General features: G+C 40.6%; 1 protein-coding gene across 2 annotated transcripts; it reads left to right on the top strand.

Annotated features, from left to right (window-relative positions):
- Positions 1-9,603: 9,603 nt before the first annotated feature.
- On the top strand, positions 9,604-16,343 carry gal3st1a (galactose-3-O-sulfotransferase 1a; the record flags this gene model as incomplete). 2 transcript variants are annotated; one of them, XM_082170851.1, is made up of 3 exons in its annotated part: positions 9,604-10,044; positions 12,483-12,643; positions 14,395-16,343. In XM_082170851.1, 2 exons carry the CDS (start codon positions 12,513-12,515, stop codon positions 15,545-15,547), a joined length of 1,284 nt encoding a protein of 427 aa, XP_082026977.1. In that variant the 3' UTR covers positions 15,548-16,343. The 2 variants fall into 2 exon arrangements, with proteins under 2 accessions (XP_082026977.1, XP_082026978.1); XM_082170852.1 differs by lacking the exons at positions 9,604-10,044; positions 12,483-12,643 and adding an exon at positions 13,172-13,302.
- Positions 16,344-18,644: the final 2,301 nt, after the last annotated feature.

The following is an 18,644-nucleotide window of genomic DNA, read 5'->3' as shown; positions in this document are numbered from 1 at the left end:
CCAATTAGATCAGAGCCCTCTCCCCGGACAGCACGCCAAATACGTTTACCAATTTAATTTATCCGATTTATTTGTGTGAACTCGTGAAATCTAGCATATTCAGAGTTCGAGGTTTCACTCTATTTACTATCTGCGGTGTCTGTATTTTTGAATGGACGAACTCAGCTCGCGTCGCGATATGTTTAAATAACCTCTTGTCTCGCTGTTGCGCATTAGTTGGGCTTGTTTAACCCTTGCTGTATCATCTACTTTGTCCTGAATATACTTTCCGGACCATAACTGTAAAAATAAAACGGTTTCCCTCACCGTTTGCCACAAAGATTGGGACATTTGTTGGTCCCCATGAGGTAAACAGTTTAAAAATCATACTAAGTGATGTTTTTTGAAAATGTAAAAATGCAGAAAAATGTCTGTGATGGGTATAGTTTATGGGCTGTAAGGGGATAGAATATACAGTTTGTACAGTAAAATCATTATGGAAAGTCCCCATAAAACATGAAAACAACAAAGAGAGTGTTTGTGCATGTGCTCTCTTCCCTTAAACAAGACAGACTGATTTCTGCCAGATCTACACAAACAAAATAAAGGTAATTTATGTAATCTGTTATTATTGGACCAGTATTGGGGGTAACATATTAAAAGTAACACAAGTTATGTAATCAGATTACTTTTGTCAAGTAGGATAACCAGTAAATTAATGCATTACTTTTAAATTTACAACAAAACATCTGAGTTACTTTGTCAAATAAGTAATTGTCAAATAATTTCCCATTTATTGAACTACACCTCCTGTCCTCTTGTTGAGAGAAATCGGGAGTAAGTGCAGAGTAAACATGATGGTTGTTGTAGTTCTAGACTAAATTTAAGCATGGATTTACTCATCTCACTTGCCCAAAAACAGATTCAGTATCCCTCAAATGTTAATAAAAACAAAAAATAACACAATACTTTATGTATTTAATCTCACTTTATTAACCAATGTCTTTGCTGCTGACCTTCGATGATCCAATTCAATCATCATATTAATCATATCATTTGTGTTTCATGTTTTTGTTTTCATTGTTGCACAAAAATAGAAACTGTTTCTAACACCGTGTGCAATGTCGCTGCTGGAACAACAAACACAAAGCGTGGCAATGATAATCTCAGGTACTGTTTAGTGCTTTATTTAATGTTAAAAGCATGCAATGTGACTTTGAATATCATTTTGCTCCAGCTTTGTAGCTGTAAAAGCAACAATGGATAATTCACCTCAGATCTTGAAATTAAACAAATGGTAACAAGAACGTTCAAAGTGTGAACAAACAAGTGTATTCTTTGACAAAGATTGTTTTAGTAACTCAGTAGGCTAGCCTATGTATTTTTAATAATGTTTAAATGGTAATATTAGAGAATTTGATTATGTAGCCTATCCATTTTCTTGCGAGTGCCGTCAAGATTACTCTCTGGTGCTGTGCACTTGCCGCTAGACTCCGCCCACACGCTGTTCTGATTGGCTGTGGGTTTTGATTTTGACGCATCTCGCAGTCACGTCGCTTCTAGTGTGGACAGACAAATTATTTGTCGCTGGAATCTTATCGCATCGCTTCGGTGTAACATGAAAAATATACCTTTTATCGTGCGGCGTCGCGTGTTGTTAGAACACGGTGTTATTCATTACACTTTTGCCGTGTACATTAATTCATTAAACTTTTTTAATGTACTAAGTAACAAAGTCAGTTACTTTTTTAGGGAGAACTGTAATTTTAGTTTTAAAGATTTTCAAATCCACTGAGAAATACGGTTCATTTCAGATAGCATTGAATTCCTCATTGTTATTTTTAGTGAAGTAGTGAATGGAGTCAGATTCTCTTGGTTTAGGATTACAAGCTGAATTATTTAGCTCTGAATGGTTCTCCATTTCAGTCCTTTGTGACAGAGTTTGATTACAGGCTACTAGGTTTTTACAGCCAAAAACTATCAAGGACAGGCAAAACTGAATTTGTTTGAAGATTTCAAAAGTAATCTGCACAGTTTGTTCCTTTGTATGTCACACCCTGAGAACCATTCAAACGTGTGTTTTTTATCAGTGAAGCCCTATACCCTTGGTAGCAGCTTTGTATGTTTGCACTTTCCTTGTATTTGTGGGAAGTTATGACGTTGGTGTTCTCTTCGCCGCTGCGTAACCCCTGTGGGCTTTAGGCCAGGCGACTCATGGCCTTTTATTACTAATTCACATTCATGCACACAAGCATGCAGTGTTTCCCACGTTGTCCATCTGCATTCCAGCCATGTCGCTCTTACACTGCCTGGCACTGGCATGACATTCTGTGTGTGTGTGCGTCCGCACGTGTGGATGCAGACAATGACCTGAGTGTTTAAGACCAGTCAAAAGGAGATTCGGATTAACAGAAAAATCTTGTGCTAAACAGTAAGAGACATTGAGAAGTGGGGGAAAATAAAGAGAATGGATTGAGTGATGTCACTCAAGAGGAATGTAAAGATATAAAAAAGTAATGTCTCAAAAGAGGAGAGAGAAATGTATTTAAAGTTGGCATGAAACGGAAGTTGTGATAGTGCTGGGCAACGATTAATCACGATTAATCACATCCAAAATAAAAGTTTCTGTTTACATAATATATGTGTGTGTACTGTGTATAATTATTTTGTATATATAAATACACACATATGCATGAATTATTTGCATGTTTATTATATTTATACATAATTTACATTATATATAAATATTTTATATATAAAGAACACATTTTTCTATATACATGCATGTGTGTGTATTTATATATACAAAATAATTATACACAGTACACACACATATATTATGTAAACACAAACTTTTATTTTTGATGCGATTTATCGCGATTAATCGTTGCCCACGTATCAGAGTAAAACAGCTTCTCGAACAAGAAAATATAAAGGGCTATAGGTAATTGATTGGATGATGGTTGAGCTTTGCTATTGGTGGATCTCATGTGAGTAACAGGATGTCCCGCACCCTCACATACTCTCTTGAGTAGGCACTTCTTCTGAATAAGTAATTACTTCACGGATGCTAAAAAGCTATGTTCTATATAGTATGAGTGTCATTGCAAGAAGAAGGGGAAGTTATTATTGTCACGCTCAATGAGACGGAAGCAATAATGCAAGTAAAACTCTTTGAGGAAAATAGATGAACAAGTCTCTCTCAGGCTGGAATAGATGAACAGGTCTCTCTCTGGTTGGGTGACGCAGGGACAAGATGGTCAGCAATCCGGTGGTGTAGTGATGTGATGACGAATCGTGAAGAAATCCAGATGACGAACGAAAACCAGTTGAACACCAAACAGGAAATCAAGACAGGAACTGAAACTCCGACGGGGACTGGATACACACACACGGAAGACACCAAAACAACGATCTGACAAAGAGAGACAAGTGCGGTGAGACTTTATAGGTGGATGGATTGACTGCAGCTGGTGATGAGAGTGAGATCAGCTGGATCGCTGATGCGCTGATCAGAGCGGTAACGCCCACTCGCACACACCCACACACACACATAACAACAAGTACACGAGACAAGAAGGAAACAGTGAATTCATGAACCGTGACAGTACCCCCCCTCCTAGGAACGCCTCCGGGCGTCCCCAGACTCCCTTACCTGTCGATTGTAATCATCAATAAGGGAGTGATCCAGGATGTCTCTAGCAGGTACCCAACTTCTCTCCTCCGCACCGTAACCTTCCCAGTCCACCAAGTACTGGAAACCGCGTCCCCTCCGCCTTGAGTCCAGAATACGGTTAACCGAATATGTAGGTTCCCCTTCTACGAGCCGCGGCGGGGGGGGGAACCGGGACAGGCGGATTAATACAAGAACGAAACACGGGCTTTATCTTGGAAACATGAAAGGCGGGATGAATCCTCCTGTACACTGGAGGGAGTTTGAGGCGGACTGTCACCGGGCTAATGATCTTGGTGACAGTGAACGGGCCGATAAATTTGGGAGCAAGTTTATTAGAGACGGAGCGGAGAGGAATGTTCTTGGTAGAAAGCCACACTTTTTGACCAACAACGTATACGGGAGGCCTAGACCGGTGGCGGTCGGCTTTGGCCTTGGTGCGCGCCCCCACCTGGAGTAGAGTCTCACGGGCTCTAGTCCAAGTGCGGTGACACCTCTGGACGAAGGCGTGAGCAGAGGGAACCGCGACTTCGGATTCCAGACTAGAAAAAACTGGTGGCTGGTAACCTACACTACACTCAAACGGAGACAGGCCCGTAGACGACACTGGTAACGTATTGTGGGCGTACTCCACCATTGACAATTGTTGGCTCCATGAGGAAGGATTCTTGGAGACCAAACATCGCAACGACCTCTCCAAATCTTGGTTGGCTCTCTCAGTTTGACCATTGCTCTGGGGATGAAACCCTGAGGACAGACTGACAGTCGCTCCCAATAATTTACAAAACTCTTGCCAAAATTTGGACACAAATTGGGGTCCTCTGTCGGAAACCACGTCTGTCGGGAGGCCATGTAAGCGAAAGACGTGGTCAACGACAATCAACGCTGTCTCCTTGGCTGAAGGTAATTTGGGCAAGGGAATAAAATGGGCCGCCTTCGAGAACCGGTCCACCACGGTCAAAACTACCGTGTAGCCTCGGGAGGGCGGGAGGGCGGTAATAAAATCTAGCGCAATATGGGACCAGGGTCTCGAAGGGACAGGCAACGGTTGAAGTAACCCATCTGGGGGTCGATTGGAGGTCTTACCAACGGCACAAACAGAGCAAGCCAAAACAAAACTGTGGACATCACGAGCCATAAGCGGCCACCAGAATCGTTGCTTGACCAAAAACTTGGTACGACTAACTCCTGGATGACAAGCCACGTTGGAACAATGCCCCCACTGAATAACGTCAGACCGTAATCCCTCCGGTACAAATAAACGGTTCGGTGGACAATCGGGCGGAGGCGTTACCCCTTCTAAGGCCTTCTTGACCTTCGATTCGACCTCCCATACGAGTGTGGAGATGAATAGAGTCTCCGGTAAAATGCACTCGGGAGTGGACGGGCGTTCGGAACGATCAAAAATGCGCGATAAAGAATCGGGTTTGATGTTTTTAGAACCCGGGCGGTACGAGAGAGTAAAATCAAAACGTCCGAAAAAAAGTGCCCACCGAGCCTGCCTGGAGTTCAATCTTTTGGCAGTCTTAATGTATTCCAGATTCTTATGGTCGGTCCAGACGATAAAAGGCACCCCCGACCCTTCTAACCAGTGACGCCATTCCTCCAACGCTAACTTGACTGCCAACAACTCTCTGTTACCAATGTCATAATTTCGTTCGGCAGGGGACAAACGATGAGAAAAAAACGCATACGGATGCATCCTGTCGTCTGTGAGAGAGCGTTGGGAAATCACTGCACCTACCCCCACCTCTGACGCGTCGACCTCCACCACAAACTGACGTGCTGGATCAGGGGCAATGAGGATGGGGGCTGAAACAAAGCGGCCCTTCAGCTTGGCAAACGCAGCCTCAGCTGCGTCTGACCACCTGAACGTAGTTCTGGGGGAGGTCAAGGCAGTCAGAGTTGAGGCTAGTTGGCTGAAATTGCGAATAAACCGCCGGTAGAAATTGGCGAACCCCAGAAACCTCTGTAGGGCCTTACGGGAATCTGGACTTGGCCAATCCACCACAGCCTTAACCTTGTCAGGATCCATACGTATTCCCTCAGACGACACAATGTACCCTAGGAAAGGAACAGACTGTGCATGAAAAACGCATTTCTCCGCCTTGACAAAAAGCCCATTCTCTAGCAACCTCTGAAGCACTCGTCGAACGTGCTGCACATGTTCCTGGAGAGAAGAGGAAACTATCAATATGTCATCCAGGTAGACATATATGAACTGATCGACCATATCTCGCAGCACGTCATTGACGAGTGCCTGGAAGACTGCTGGGGAGTTGGACAACCCAAAAGGCATGACCAAGTATTCAAAGTGCCCCCTGGGGGTGTTAAAAGCAGTCTTCCACTCATCCCCCTTCCTGATGCGGACCAAATGATAAGCATTACGTAAGTCCAATTTAGTGAAGATGGATGCTCCCTGTAACCTCTCGAAAGCTGAAGACATCAACGGCAAAGGATAAGTATTCTTTACCGTGATGCTGTTCAGCCCCCGGTAATCAATACAAGGTCGCAGAGATCCGTCCTTCTTCCCCACAAAAAAGAACCCCGCCCCCGCTGGAGAAGAGGAAGGGCGGATGAACCCCGTCGCTAGAGAATCAGAAATATATTTCTCCATAGCCTCCCTTTCTGGGACAGAAAGCGAATATAACTTGCCTTTAGGCGGAGACTTACCTGGCAATAACTCTATGGCACAGTCATAGGGACGATGCGGAGGAAGAGAAGCAGCACGAGACTTACTGAACACCTCCTTCAGGTCTTGGTACTCCGCGGGCACGTTAGACAAATCCACTGCCACCTCCTGAAACACAGAAACAGAAACAGACGAACAGGCAGACACAAGACAGGACTCATGACATTTACTGCTCCATTCCAACACTGAATTCTTCTGCCAGTCTATTCTGGGGTTGTGATTGATGAGCCAAGGATGTCCGAGAACAACAGGTGCGAGAGGTGAGTCCAGTATGTAAAATGAAAGGGTCTCAGTGTGATTGCCAGATGTGATGAGTGTGATGGGTCCGGTGATGAGTGCAATGGTGGGTAAATCCTGGCCGTTGAGTGCATGAACAGCGATCCTTTGAGTGAGTGGTTGGATGGGAACTTGGAACTTGAGTGCAAATGAATGGTCCATGAAATTACCTTCGGCCCCTGAATCCACCAGTGCGTGACAGTCGTGATTGTGGGCTGACCATCTTAGTCTTACCGGGAGGAGCGTAGATGTTGATGAGGTCTTCTCAGCAGAGATCCCACCCGACAGTAGCCTCATACTTACTGCCGGGCTTGGCCTTTTACCGGGCAGTTGTAAGCATAATGTCCTGCGGCGCCACAGTACAGGCAAAGGCCTTGGGATCTCCGCCTTTCCTTCTCCTCCCAGGAAAGCCGAGCTCGACCGACCTGCATGGGCTCGTGATCGTCGACGAGGCTGACCGCGTCCCTGCCGCTGGACCGCTGGTTCTCAGTTCCTCTTAATCCTCGGCTGGGTAGCATCCGTCGCTCGACCCTAGTCAGTCGTGCATCCACTCGAAGTGCCAATTCCACCAGTCCATCAAGGGAAGTAGGAAGGTCCAGGGCGTAGATCTCTCTTTGGACGCGGTCAGCCAGCCCATGCAGGAACATGTCCCACTGCGCCTCCTCGTTCCACTGACACTCAGCCGCCAAGGTCTTGAATTCAATCGAGTAATCTGAAACTGACCTCTCTCCTTGTTTGAGTTCCGCGAGCATCCGAGCCGCCTCTCTCCCGGCAACCGCTCTGTCGAAAACTCGTTTCATTTCGGCGGTGAGTGTCTGGAACGAGGCGCAGCAAGGGTCTTGATTCTCCCACACCGCCGTCCCCCATAGAGCTGCCTTCCCAGTCAACAAGGTCAGCACAAATGCCACTTTGGCATTCTCGTTGCAGAAGGTTCTGGGCTGGAGGGCAAAATGCATCGAGCAACGTGTCAGAAAAGCTCTACAAAAGTTGGGCTCACCTGCGTATGATTCCGGAACAGGTAGGCGGGGCTCCGACTGGGAGGCGCTCGCTGATGGTGTGGGGGGAACGGCCGGTGTGGGTGGCGCAGTGGGAGCTCGCAGATGTTGAATTTGCTGGGTGAGCTCGGACACCTGCGTCACCAAAGCTTGAACAGCCCGGGCCGTATCATTCAGATTCTTCTCCTGACTGTCCATCCGCTGAATGCTGGAGTTTACAAACTCATCCAAAGTTGAGGGATTACTCGCTGCTTCCATTGACACGGTCAGATCGTTATGTCACGCTCAATGAGACGGAAGCAATAATGCAAGTAAAACTCTTTATTGAGGAAAATAGATGAACAAGTCTCTCTCAGGCTGGAATAGATGAACAGGTCTCTCTCTGGTTGGGTGACGCAGGGACAAGATGGTCAGCAATCCGGTGGTGTAGTGATGTGATGACGAATCGTGAAGAAATCCAGATGACGAACGAAAACCAGTTGAACACCAAACAGGAAATCAAGACAGGAACTGAAACTCCGACGGGGACTGGATACACACACACGGAAGACACCAAAACAACGATCTGACAAAGAGAGACAAGTGCGGTGAGACTTTATAGGTGGATGGATTGACTGCAGCTGGTGATGAGAGTGAGATCAGCTGGATCGCTGATGCGCTGATCAGAGCGGTAACGCCCACTCGCACACACCCACACACACACATAACAACAAGTACACGAGACAAGAAGGAAACAGTGAATTCATGAACCGTGACAATTATGATTAAAGATAATGAGGGCACATATGTGCACGGATAAATAATTTATTCTGCAATATTCTCTATCAATATTGTCTATTTTGATTTCATGGTGACAACAGTTATTAAGTAGGGGGTTCATTAATAAATGCTTGATTTCAACCAACTTCTTATGAAAATATGTAGCTCTGTTCAAAATTTTGGGGCCAGTAAGGGTTTTTCTTATCTTGTTTTTCAACAAGGATACATTAAAGTGATCAAAAGTGATAGTAAATATTTATAATGTTACAAAAGGCTTTCTATTTCAGATAAATTCTCTTCCTTTGAAATGTTTCTCTAAACTCTTTATACACTATGAAAAAAGTTTTATTAGACTATTAAAAGCTTTAGCATTGTCAAAGGATCAATAAACATGAAATATTTGCATACTGAATGATAGTCAACACATTTCAAAGACCCACACCTTAAGTCCTTCAACCCTGTGTGTTAACTAAATGTACTCTATAGGGTCTACTGTATATAGGACCCTCGGTGTCAGTTCCTTAAAAAACACCTCACAAAAGTTGGATTGTGGGGAAAAAAATCATGTCAGGATTTAGGACATGGCAAGTAATAATGTGCTGGATAATGTGTCAAGAGCTTTTGTTTACCTAAATCCACCTGGAACAAATCTCTGTATGGAAACTCATATTGCAAGAGATAAGAGATAAGAATAGATTATTTCCATCGGTCACTAAGAAAACAAAGGCACATTATTCAGCAAGTTGTCAAAAGTTCTTCCTGGGCTCATTTAATAGTTCCTATGGGAGTTTCTATATAGAGATATGTGCACAGGTCACTAAAGTTCACATGAAACTACCACTAACCAATCATGTAAAAAATACTCTTAACCATAAAATATATTCGTATGCAAACAATTCTAAGACATCTTTAAGACTTAGACTTGTTTCTCTCAATTTTAAAATAATTTCTGTGTCAGTGATTTTTGTGCAGTTTCACTTTATAATAATCAGACCTGATCCATGCTAAGAATGTGTTTTTGTTACTTGGACATGAAAACATAAGCAAGCTGGTTCAGTTTGGAACTGAAGTTTGTAGCCGAATACCTGGAATTTTGCATTGGCCCCTCTCATGCATTACCCTTTCTAGCAACTTTCACACTTCAAACCAGCAATCTGTTCTCAATAGCTCTCTGTTTCCACCTTGAATAGATCCCTCCTCCTTTCTTGTGTTCCTTACCCTTACCTTTCCTCTTATTCATTTGCTCTCGCTAACCCTGTTTCGAATCTCTCCCTCTCCTATTCTTTTTCTCTCTTCCTCACTTCTTCTTCCACTCTTCTCTGCTGTACCTTCATTCACATGTGCAAACACACACACAGAGTGACAGGTGCAGGTCCCCAGACGCCGGTCTTGCGTCACAGGAGCACTAGTCGAGCCTCTTTTGTGTTCGGTTTAGCCAGCTCAGCTGTACAGTGTGCAGACAGAGGAGGAGAGGAGAGGAGAGGCGGGGGCTTCAAAATCATGATCGCCCGGATATTTCACAGGGATACGATCTCCTAACCTTGGACTGCACGTCTGGACAGTTAACTGAGAAGGAATCAATGGTTTTTCCAGTCTTGACCCTGCATCTTTCTTCACAAAATTGCCCTTTTCTGCCAATCAAGCTGTGACAGGGATATCTACATGATTTGGTAAGATGTTATACTAATGCTTTATATTTAATCTTCAGTATACATTATATTGGGAGAATATATAATATCATTGTCTGCAGTGTCTTTAACTCACTGTAAACAATCAGTATCAATCGATCATTTTGGTTGTCTATTTTTTTTTTTGTCTAAACATCCACATAACTAAAAAATATGTAAATGTAAGTTTTATTTTATTAAATAAAATGTAATGTATATGTAAAATAAAATAAAATGTTTTCATGATTTAAGCATAAACCTCACTAAATGATATTGTATTTATTGAAACACAAAAGTATAATTTACCATTCTGGTAAGAAAAATACATTTAAATCCATATATTCTTAATAGTTGATGCAATTTTGCTTGTTTATGGATGTTTAGATGTTTTTACTGGAAATACCAGATTTTTAAAATTATTTTATTATTATGATGTAGATAACATAATTTGCTGATGGAATGTAATCAGTTGCATTCCTAAATGTTCCTTTCTAATCAGACTGCTTAATTTGACTGCTTTCTTGTGGCATTTGTAACCCATCATTAAACTTCATTACAGTGACTTCTTGTCTGTTATGAATTTGCCAGCTGCACAGAAATTAAACAGATTTAATGCAGAAATTACTATACAGTGTAATCTCCCAGTTTTCAGGTCCACTTTTCTGAACACCCATGAGTAAATCCAACATTCAACATATCCAAAGATTGTTATACACTGTACTGATATCTCACAAAAAAACAAAACTGGTGTGTGATGGATGCATTTATGAGTTTTATCCTAAATTAGGAGATGCAGCTGCTATAGCAGTTCTTTGTGGGTCTGGAAAAATCTTCATTATCCGTGGCCATCAGCATAACAGTGATGATGTTGTTAGTGTTTTTTTCTGTCAACAAAGGATGACTTTGAAAAATGTAGGGTTAGCGATTGCTGCAAATAAGAACAATGGGTTCCTTCAGACTTCTAGATTTCTAGTCACTGCTGATGCTTTGTTTTATATCTTTTGGTGACAGTGCTCAGCAGCATGGCTGTCGTAGTCACTGCTTCTAACATGTTCTCTTGGTATTATTACGTTTTCCACCTGTGGCCCTGCACCGCAGATAACTGATACTGGTCTATGGGACATGAAGAGATGCGGACAGTGTCACTTTTCTTTTGAATGCATAATTCATTCGCTGGACAGCTGGCCCTCATAATGAACCCCGCAGTCGCGCAGTCTCAACAACCGGCATTCATCTCAGGATCAGAATATCAAAGAATAAAAAAAATTGTGTCAAGCATGCCCCGCATAGCACTATTTAAACTATTAACATGTACAATATATATTGGGGGTATATTGTGGCAAATTTATTTAAACATACATTAAATAATCAAAACATTACTGACAGGTGAAGTAAATATAATGAATATGGTAATATAGTGCATATACAAAATGCTTCTCATAGAGTTAATTTCTCTACCGAAATAACCTTCTGTCGACAATAAATGCCTGAGGTGAATGTAATGCTACGCGAGATACTATTCTCAAGCTGTTTTATTGATATATTTCCGCAGTTGAAACACTTGTTGAGAGATGTAAACACACCGATCGACCGTCTCTTCTTCTTCTGTGTGTGTTGCAGCCATTAAAATCAAAATTTGTTTCAATTTACAAAATACAATTAAGTTGGTCAGTGAAAACTTTTCTATGTACTTTTGTCAGTTAAATAAAGGTTCAAGAGAATGAACAAATCTCAGATTCTTGATTTTATTGCATTTTACAAAATGTCCCAACTTTTATGGATTTGGGGTTGTAGCACCAACACATTACAACAGCATAGCATAATGCATACAAACAAAAGTGGAAATATGTCTTCTTCTGTTTTATTATTTTAAGAAGGGTATTAACACAAAGGTAGCAGGTGAAGTAAAGAGTTTAAACAAAGAAAGGCAACTGCAAAACAATTTTTATGGAATTTCTTGGCTTTGGGTGAGACTTTTGTAAGACATTTGTGAGACTACTACAACAAAACAACTAATCTGTGATTAAATATAGAGAATATCTTAAAAGAAACAGTGAACTGTCCCATCACCTAAAATTAATATATTCTAGAATCTCACAGTTAAATTACCTGCAATGCCACTGCTAATCCCATCATAAACACATGTTCAGCAGATGTAGATCAAATGGATGAACTCATGGGAGAAAAGCAATTTGAGTGAGCAGCAGTGTACCTAAATAATTGGGCACTTGAGGAAATGGTGACGAATGTCTCTTAACCCATTAGAAATGCTTCATGCCGCACTAGAGGACTCTGCATGCGTAGACAAAGTACATACCGCAGCACATTTAAACTATATTTACGTAAAAGGCCCTTTAAAGATACACGGTTAAAAACAAATCCATTAAAGTTGCACCCAGTAGCACCATGTCATTATTGAAGATTCTTTCTCTTTGTTTCAGGATTTTCTTCCAGAGTCCAACCAGGCAGCTATGATGGTTGGAAAGCCAGTGAGGCAATGGAGGTCTATCTGTAAGGGACTGATCCTGGGTGTGCTCCTGACCACCTGCATGATTCTTTTGTACTGCCTGTCCACCCCAGAGGTCCAATTCGGCCTGCAAGAGTGAGTCCCTTCATGGACTTTGAACAAAAACAAGTCAAAGTTTCATTGGATTATAGTAGTATTTTTCCATGAACCTTCAAGAAAATGAAGGCCTAAATTCTCCCTAAATTCTTGTTCTGATCTATCCTGACAGAAAACATTTTTTAATTATATTTTATTTAACACACACATATATTAGGCTATATAAACACAAACTTTTATGTTAGATGCGATTAATCGCGATTAATAAATTTTATAGCACTAATATTATACTATATATATATATAAAGGCTGCATTTATTTGATCAAACATGCAGTCTTCAGTGTCATATGACAATTCAGAAATCATTCTAATATGCTGATTTGCTGCCCAAGAAACTTATTTTTAATGTTGAAAACAGTTGATACAAAACCATGATACAAATAAATTATTTTATTAACATTATAAATATCTTTACTTTCACCTTTGATAAATTTCTTGCTTCCTTACAGAATAAAAGTATTAATTTTACTGACCCAAAACCAAAGTCAAACTTGGTAGTGTGTGTAATGATGGTTGGAAAGCCAGTGAGGCAATGGAGGTCCATCTGTAAGGGACTGATCCTGGGTGTGCTCCTGACCACCTGCATGATTCTTTTGTACTGCCTGTCCACCCCAGAGGTCCAATTTGGCCTGCAAGAGTGAGTCCCTTCATGGACTTTGAACAAAAACAAGTCAAAGTTTCATTGGATTATAGAAGTATTTTTCCATGAACCTTCAAGAAAATGAAGGCCTAAATTCTCCCTAAATTCTTGTTCTGATCTATCCTGACAGAAAACATTTTTGAATTATATTATATTTTATTTTATTTAACACACACATATATTAGGCTATATAAACACGAACTTAGATGCGATTAATCGCGATTAATCAATTTTACAGCACTAATATTATACTATATATATATATATATATATATATATATATATATATATATATATGTATAGTATAATATTAGTGCTGTAAAATTGATTTATATCAATATACTGTATATATATAAAGGCTGCATTTATTTGATCAAACATGCAGTCTTCAGTGTCATGACAATTCAGAAATCATTCTAATATGCTGATTTGCTGCCCAAGAAACTTATTTTTAATGTTGAAAACAGTTGATACAAAACCATGATACAAAAAAATATTTTATTAACATTATAAATATCTTTACTTTCACCTTTGATCAATTTCTTGCTTCCTTACAGAATAAAAGTATTAATTTTACTGACCCAAAACCAAAGTCAAACTTGGGAGTGTGTGTGTGTGTGTGTGTGTGTGTGTGTGTGTGTGTGTGTGTGTGTGTGTGTGTGTGTGTGTGTGTGTGTGTGTGCGTGCATGCGTGTTTGTGTGTGCTTAAATTGTCATGAAAATCATGCCACAAAGCAAAAAGTTAATTGTTCTTTTGATGTGTTTGAATATGGATATAGATCGCAAGATATTTTTGGTTTATTTATCTGTTTTAACTAGAGGTGTCAAATCGATTTATCGCATCTAACATAAAAGTTTGTAAATATATAATATATGAGTGTAATACACACACGCGCACTTTTATACTGTATATATATGTAATTAATGCATATGCATATATACTGTATATATATGCATACTGTATATATATGCAATTAATCACGAAGAATCGATTTGACACCACTAGTTTAACACCTTATTCTAAAGATGATTAAAATATATCTAAAAATAAATTCAAATGACAGAATTTTTGTCCATTTTTGTTTACAGGGTCCCAGTGCCTTATTCATGTGCTCATCGCCCTTCTGCCGCCCACTCCTCAACAATCTCAAACGACTCCCATCATGCCTCTGGGCAGAGAATCTGCACTCCAAAAGTGGACATCATGTTCATGAAAACCCATAAAACAGCCAGTAGCACTTTTCTCAACATCCTCTTTCGCTTTGGCGAAAAACACCACCTCAAATTTGCCTTCCCCAACAGCCGCAATGACTTCTTTTACCCCTCCCCTTTCCATCACTCACAAGTGAAGGACTACAGGCCTGGAATGTGCTTCAACATCATCTGTAATCACATGCGTTTCAATACAGCTGAGGTGGCCAAAGTGCTTCCAGCCGACTCCTCGTACATCACAATCCTCCGGGACCCGGCTGATCTTGCCGAGTCCTCTTTCCACTATTTCGGACGCCTTGTACCTCTCACGTGGAAGCTTTCTGGGGACGATAAGCTGAGAGAATTCCTGACAGATCCAACGCTTTACTATGACCCAGAAGGATTCAATTCTTTTTATCTCAAAAACTTGCTTTTCTTTGACTTCGGCCAGGATAATAACTTACATCCAGATGACCCAAAGGTGGATGAGGCCATTCGCGCAATCGCCAAGCGCTTCCAATTGGTAATGCTTGTGGAGTATTTTGAAGAGTCGCTTATCCTGCTCAAGGACAGCCTCTGCTGGGACATGGAGGACTTGCTTTTCTTCAAACTCAATGCTCGGAAAGATTCAACCATTTCAAAACTGACTCCAGAGCTCAGGGCCAAGGCGCTGGAGTGGAACGCCATCGATTGGAAGCTTTACCAGTATTTCAACGCCACCTTCTGGCGTAAAGTGGACGCTTACGGCCGTGAGCGCATGGCGAGAGATGTCGCAGAGCTGCAGCGCAGAAATGCAGAAATGGCTTCCATTTGCATTGAAGGAGGCCATGCCGTTGATGCAGGAAGCATCGTGGAGACTTCCATGCAGCCGTGGCAACCCATCGGTGAGAAGTCGATTATGGGATACAATCTGAAAAAGAATGTCGACAAAGCACATGGAAAGCTCTGCAGGAAGATGCTCACACCAGAGCTGCAGTATCTCACTGAAATGGGCGTCAACCTGTGGATAACTAGGCTGTGGGGTCACATAAGAGAGATCCTTCACTGGTAGCACAGAGGAGATCTTTGCTGAGGTGAAAGGTCAGCACGGACTTGTATACAACAGACCTAAAACCTGTTTTTCTGTGTCAGAAAGAAATAAAAACATTAAAATGCATGACTGAATAAAACATTTTCATATTTATATGAATCTTACCCAAATAAGTGGTGACAGTCACATCTTTAACATGTTGTGTCCATATATGTACTGTAAAGGCCCGTTGATGCCAAGAACGATAACTATAACGATATCTATATTATCATCCACACCAATGCACGATAACATTGTTTATTATAGGAGCATCCTGCGGTTATGTCGTCTGTTGCTTTAAAATTTGCATGAAACAGAAGTTGTGATAGTCTTTTCTTCCCTATTGTGATGTACTGTATATCCAAGTGAAACAGCTTCTTGAACATGAAAAAAATCAGGGTGGATTTTGGATTTTTATACTATATCTTTATGGTTATTGTCCTTGGTGTGAATAGGCCTGAAGTCACCACTATGTATTATGTAGTGTGTGGGTGCTTGAGTCAATCATAAAAATGAATCAACTACGCTTGTCACATGACCTCATTCTTTGAAGCTCTTATTGTTGGTGCCAATGGCAATAGCAATAATTAGCTTATTTCTTAAACTGGTTTAGACTCATTCAGAGTTTCACTGTTATCATGACTTGAATGATGATTAACTCCGACTAGAATGTTGAGAGGAAAAGTGATTTTAAACTGAAATGTGATTCCTGTGGAAGAGGCAATGAGCAGCCCTGAAATCCACAAGAGATGACAAAATAAAAACTTTATATAACATACACATGTCTCGTTCATGTTTCGTCATCGCTTACTTACACAAATCCCGCCTTTCAGAGTTCAGAATGGACAAATGAATAAACACATTGATTTCTTTTGTTCATACTGCATGTAAACATTCACACATTCTCTTCTTGCAAAAATAGAGCAGAAGTGTATTATGAATGTCATGACCCAAGTTAGACTCTTGCAGAAAAACCTTCTGGCAATTGCAGTTGTGTTGTTTGATAATGCACACTTACTGATGCCTGAAAAAGCAAGGATCTGCAGTGTTCCTCAGCAGACGATAAATGCATTTCAATACATACACTCCTGGGCAAAAAATGAGCCAAGCCCAAAATGGCTAAACACTAAGCTTTTAATTGTCTTAACCACAAACTATTGGTCAGAAAATTGAATGTCATTATGTGGGGAGCCTTTTTAGCCACTGGTATTGGTAAACTACTTCAATGTGAAAATCATTTAATGCTTTGGAGTACAGTACAATATTGCAGAATTGTTTGCTTCCCACAAATGAAAAGTTGCTGTCTAAAGAGGAATGATCAGATGTTATTTTTTTTTGTTTTCAACAAGACAATGCTCCTTCCCAAACTGCAAAGACAACCAAGAAGTGGCTTGAGAAGAAGTCCATCAGGCTTATGTTTTGGCTGGTCAGAGTCCAGATTTGAACCAAGTCAACGCGTGAGATCATGCGATGATCACATTGACATCACACCATTCTCATACTGTGACACTGTGATGATACTCACAGTGCGAGTAATAGAGCTAATTGTGAATGTGAATTTAAAATGTTGAGCAGGTTGAAAGAAGGCAGAATGTCACCGGGGGGATTTTCTACTTGCTGTTTCTCAACACTGGAGAAACGTGGAGACTGTAGGATTTGTTAGCTAACACAGTTGTGTTCAGGACTCTGTGTGGCATTGTTACACTGGAGAATAATGAGTGGTCTCTTTAATTGCTTTACGCATACGCTCATATGATATTATAATGCCAATATGCACTGTGGCTCGACCCTGTGTGTTAGCAGAGTACTGGCACATGGCAGATACATGTGAACCAGCCATCCTGCCAGCTCTGGTGTAGAATCACCTGGCTTCAGTAATCACACCAGCTGGCTAGTGTTACAACTGACTGGATCTCTCATATTGCTCTCTGTGTTTTGGGATATGTCAAGTCTTTTCAAGGGGGAAAAGAAATAGAGGTTAAGAAGCAAAACAACACCAGAATCTGAATGCATCTGTCAAATAGAAATATTTGTGTCAAATGCCAACACCAGGCTGAAATGAATACAAAACAAGCAAGGAAAGTGACCCAGACAGCATGGTAACATTGATACAATGTTGAGTTTGGATTCAAACCATCATTTTGGTTGAGATTGAAATTTCAATGTTTAAAGTGTGTTGGATCAGCATTGAAATTTTGATGAAAGTCAACAGCACACATGGGTGAAGACAGTGACATTGAACTAACAGTGATTTGCAGTTGATGAGCACAAGATCATTCAGGCATGTATCTCTGCAGAACACTAGAGAGTGTTTCTCAATCATTGGGGCATTTTCAAACCACAATGTGCATTTCAACCGCTTTACCCGATTTGCTCTAATCCACTGGGGGCTTGGTTTAGGGGTGGTCTGTTGAAAAATGGTTGAAAAACATTTATGGTAGTTTAAAATTGGCCACTGATTGGTTAACGCCCATTTTGGTTTTGCATGTGCACTTCTCAGTAGTCTAATGCTTCCTCATTAGAGAGAAAACATTGGTGCATCCTATACAGAAGTCTTGTTTGTTGAAGCACCTGACATACTTACATGACTTCTCTAGCACAGTTTCAAACAATGGTGCATCTTACCTTATTTCTCTGTTCCTTTGTTTTGCATGCTTATTTGCATTTAATTTGTGTTGTTACTCACTGTTAGATAGATGAAAAAGTTGTTAAAGTGTTTGAATAAAGCATCTATTTTTCTACATTAGGAATTTAATGAATATTAATAATATACTTTATTAATATTAATATTAATAATAAATATTATTCTTGTTTCAACATTATCAGATGGCAACATTGTTTGACATTCCTTTTCAGTTGTATTTTCAGTGTTTCAACAAAATGTATTTAGAATCAACATCACATTGTAACATTGATCAAACCATATTAGCAAAGATACATTTTTGTTAATTTCAGTATTGATTCAACAGCTGTGATGTAGATTCAACAATATTACCATTGATTACTTTAGTTAATTTCAACATTGATTCAGCATCGGTGATGTAGAATCAATCATAGTGTAATGTTGATTCAGTAGCAT

Source organism: Leuciscus leuciscus (genome assembly GCF_965113295.1).
Source record: "Leuciscus leuciscus genome assembly, chromosome: 5".
Classification (NCBI taxonomy): Eukaryota; Metazoa; Chordata; class Actinopteri; order Cypriniformes; family Leuciscidae; genus Leuciscus; species Leuciscus leuciscus.
Note: the sequence above shows the minus strand (reverse complement) of the source record. Positions and strands in the feature narration are given on the sequence as shown.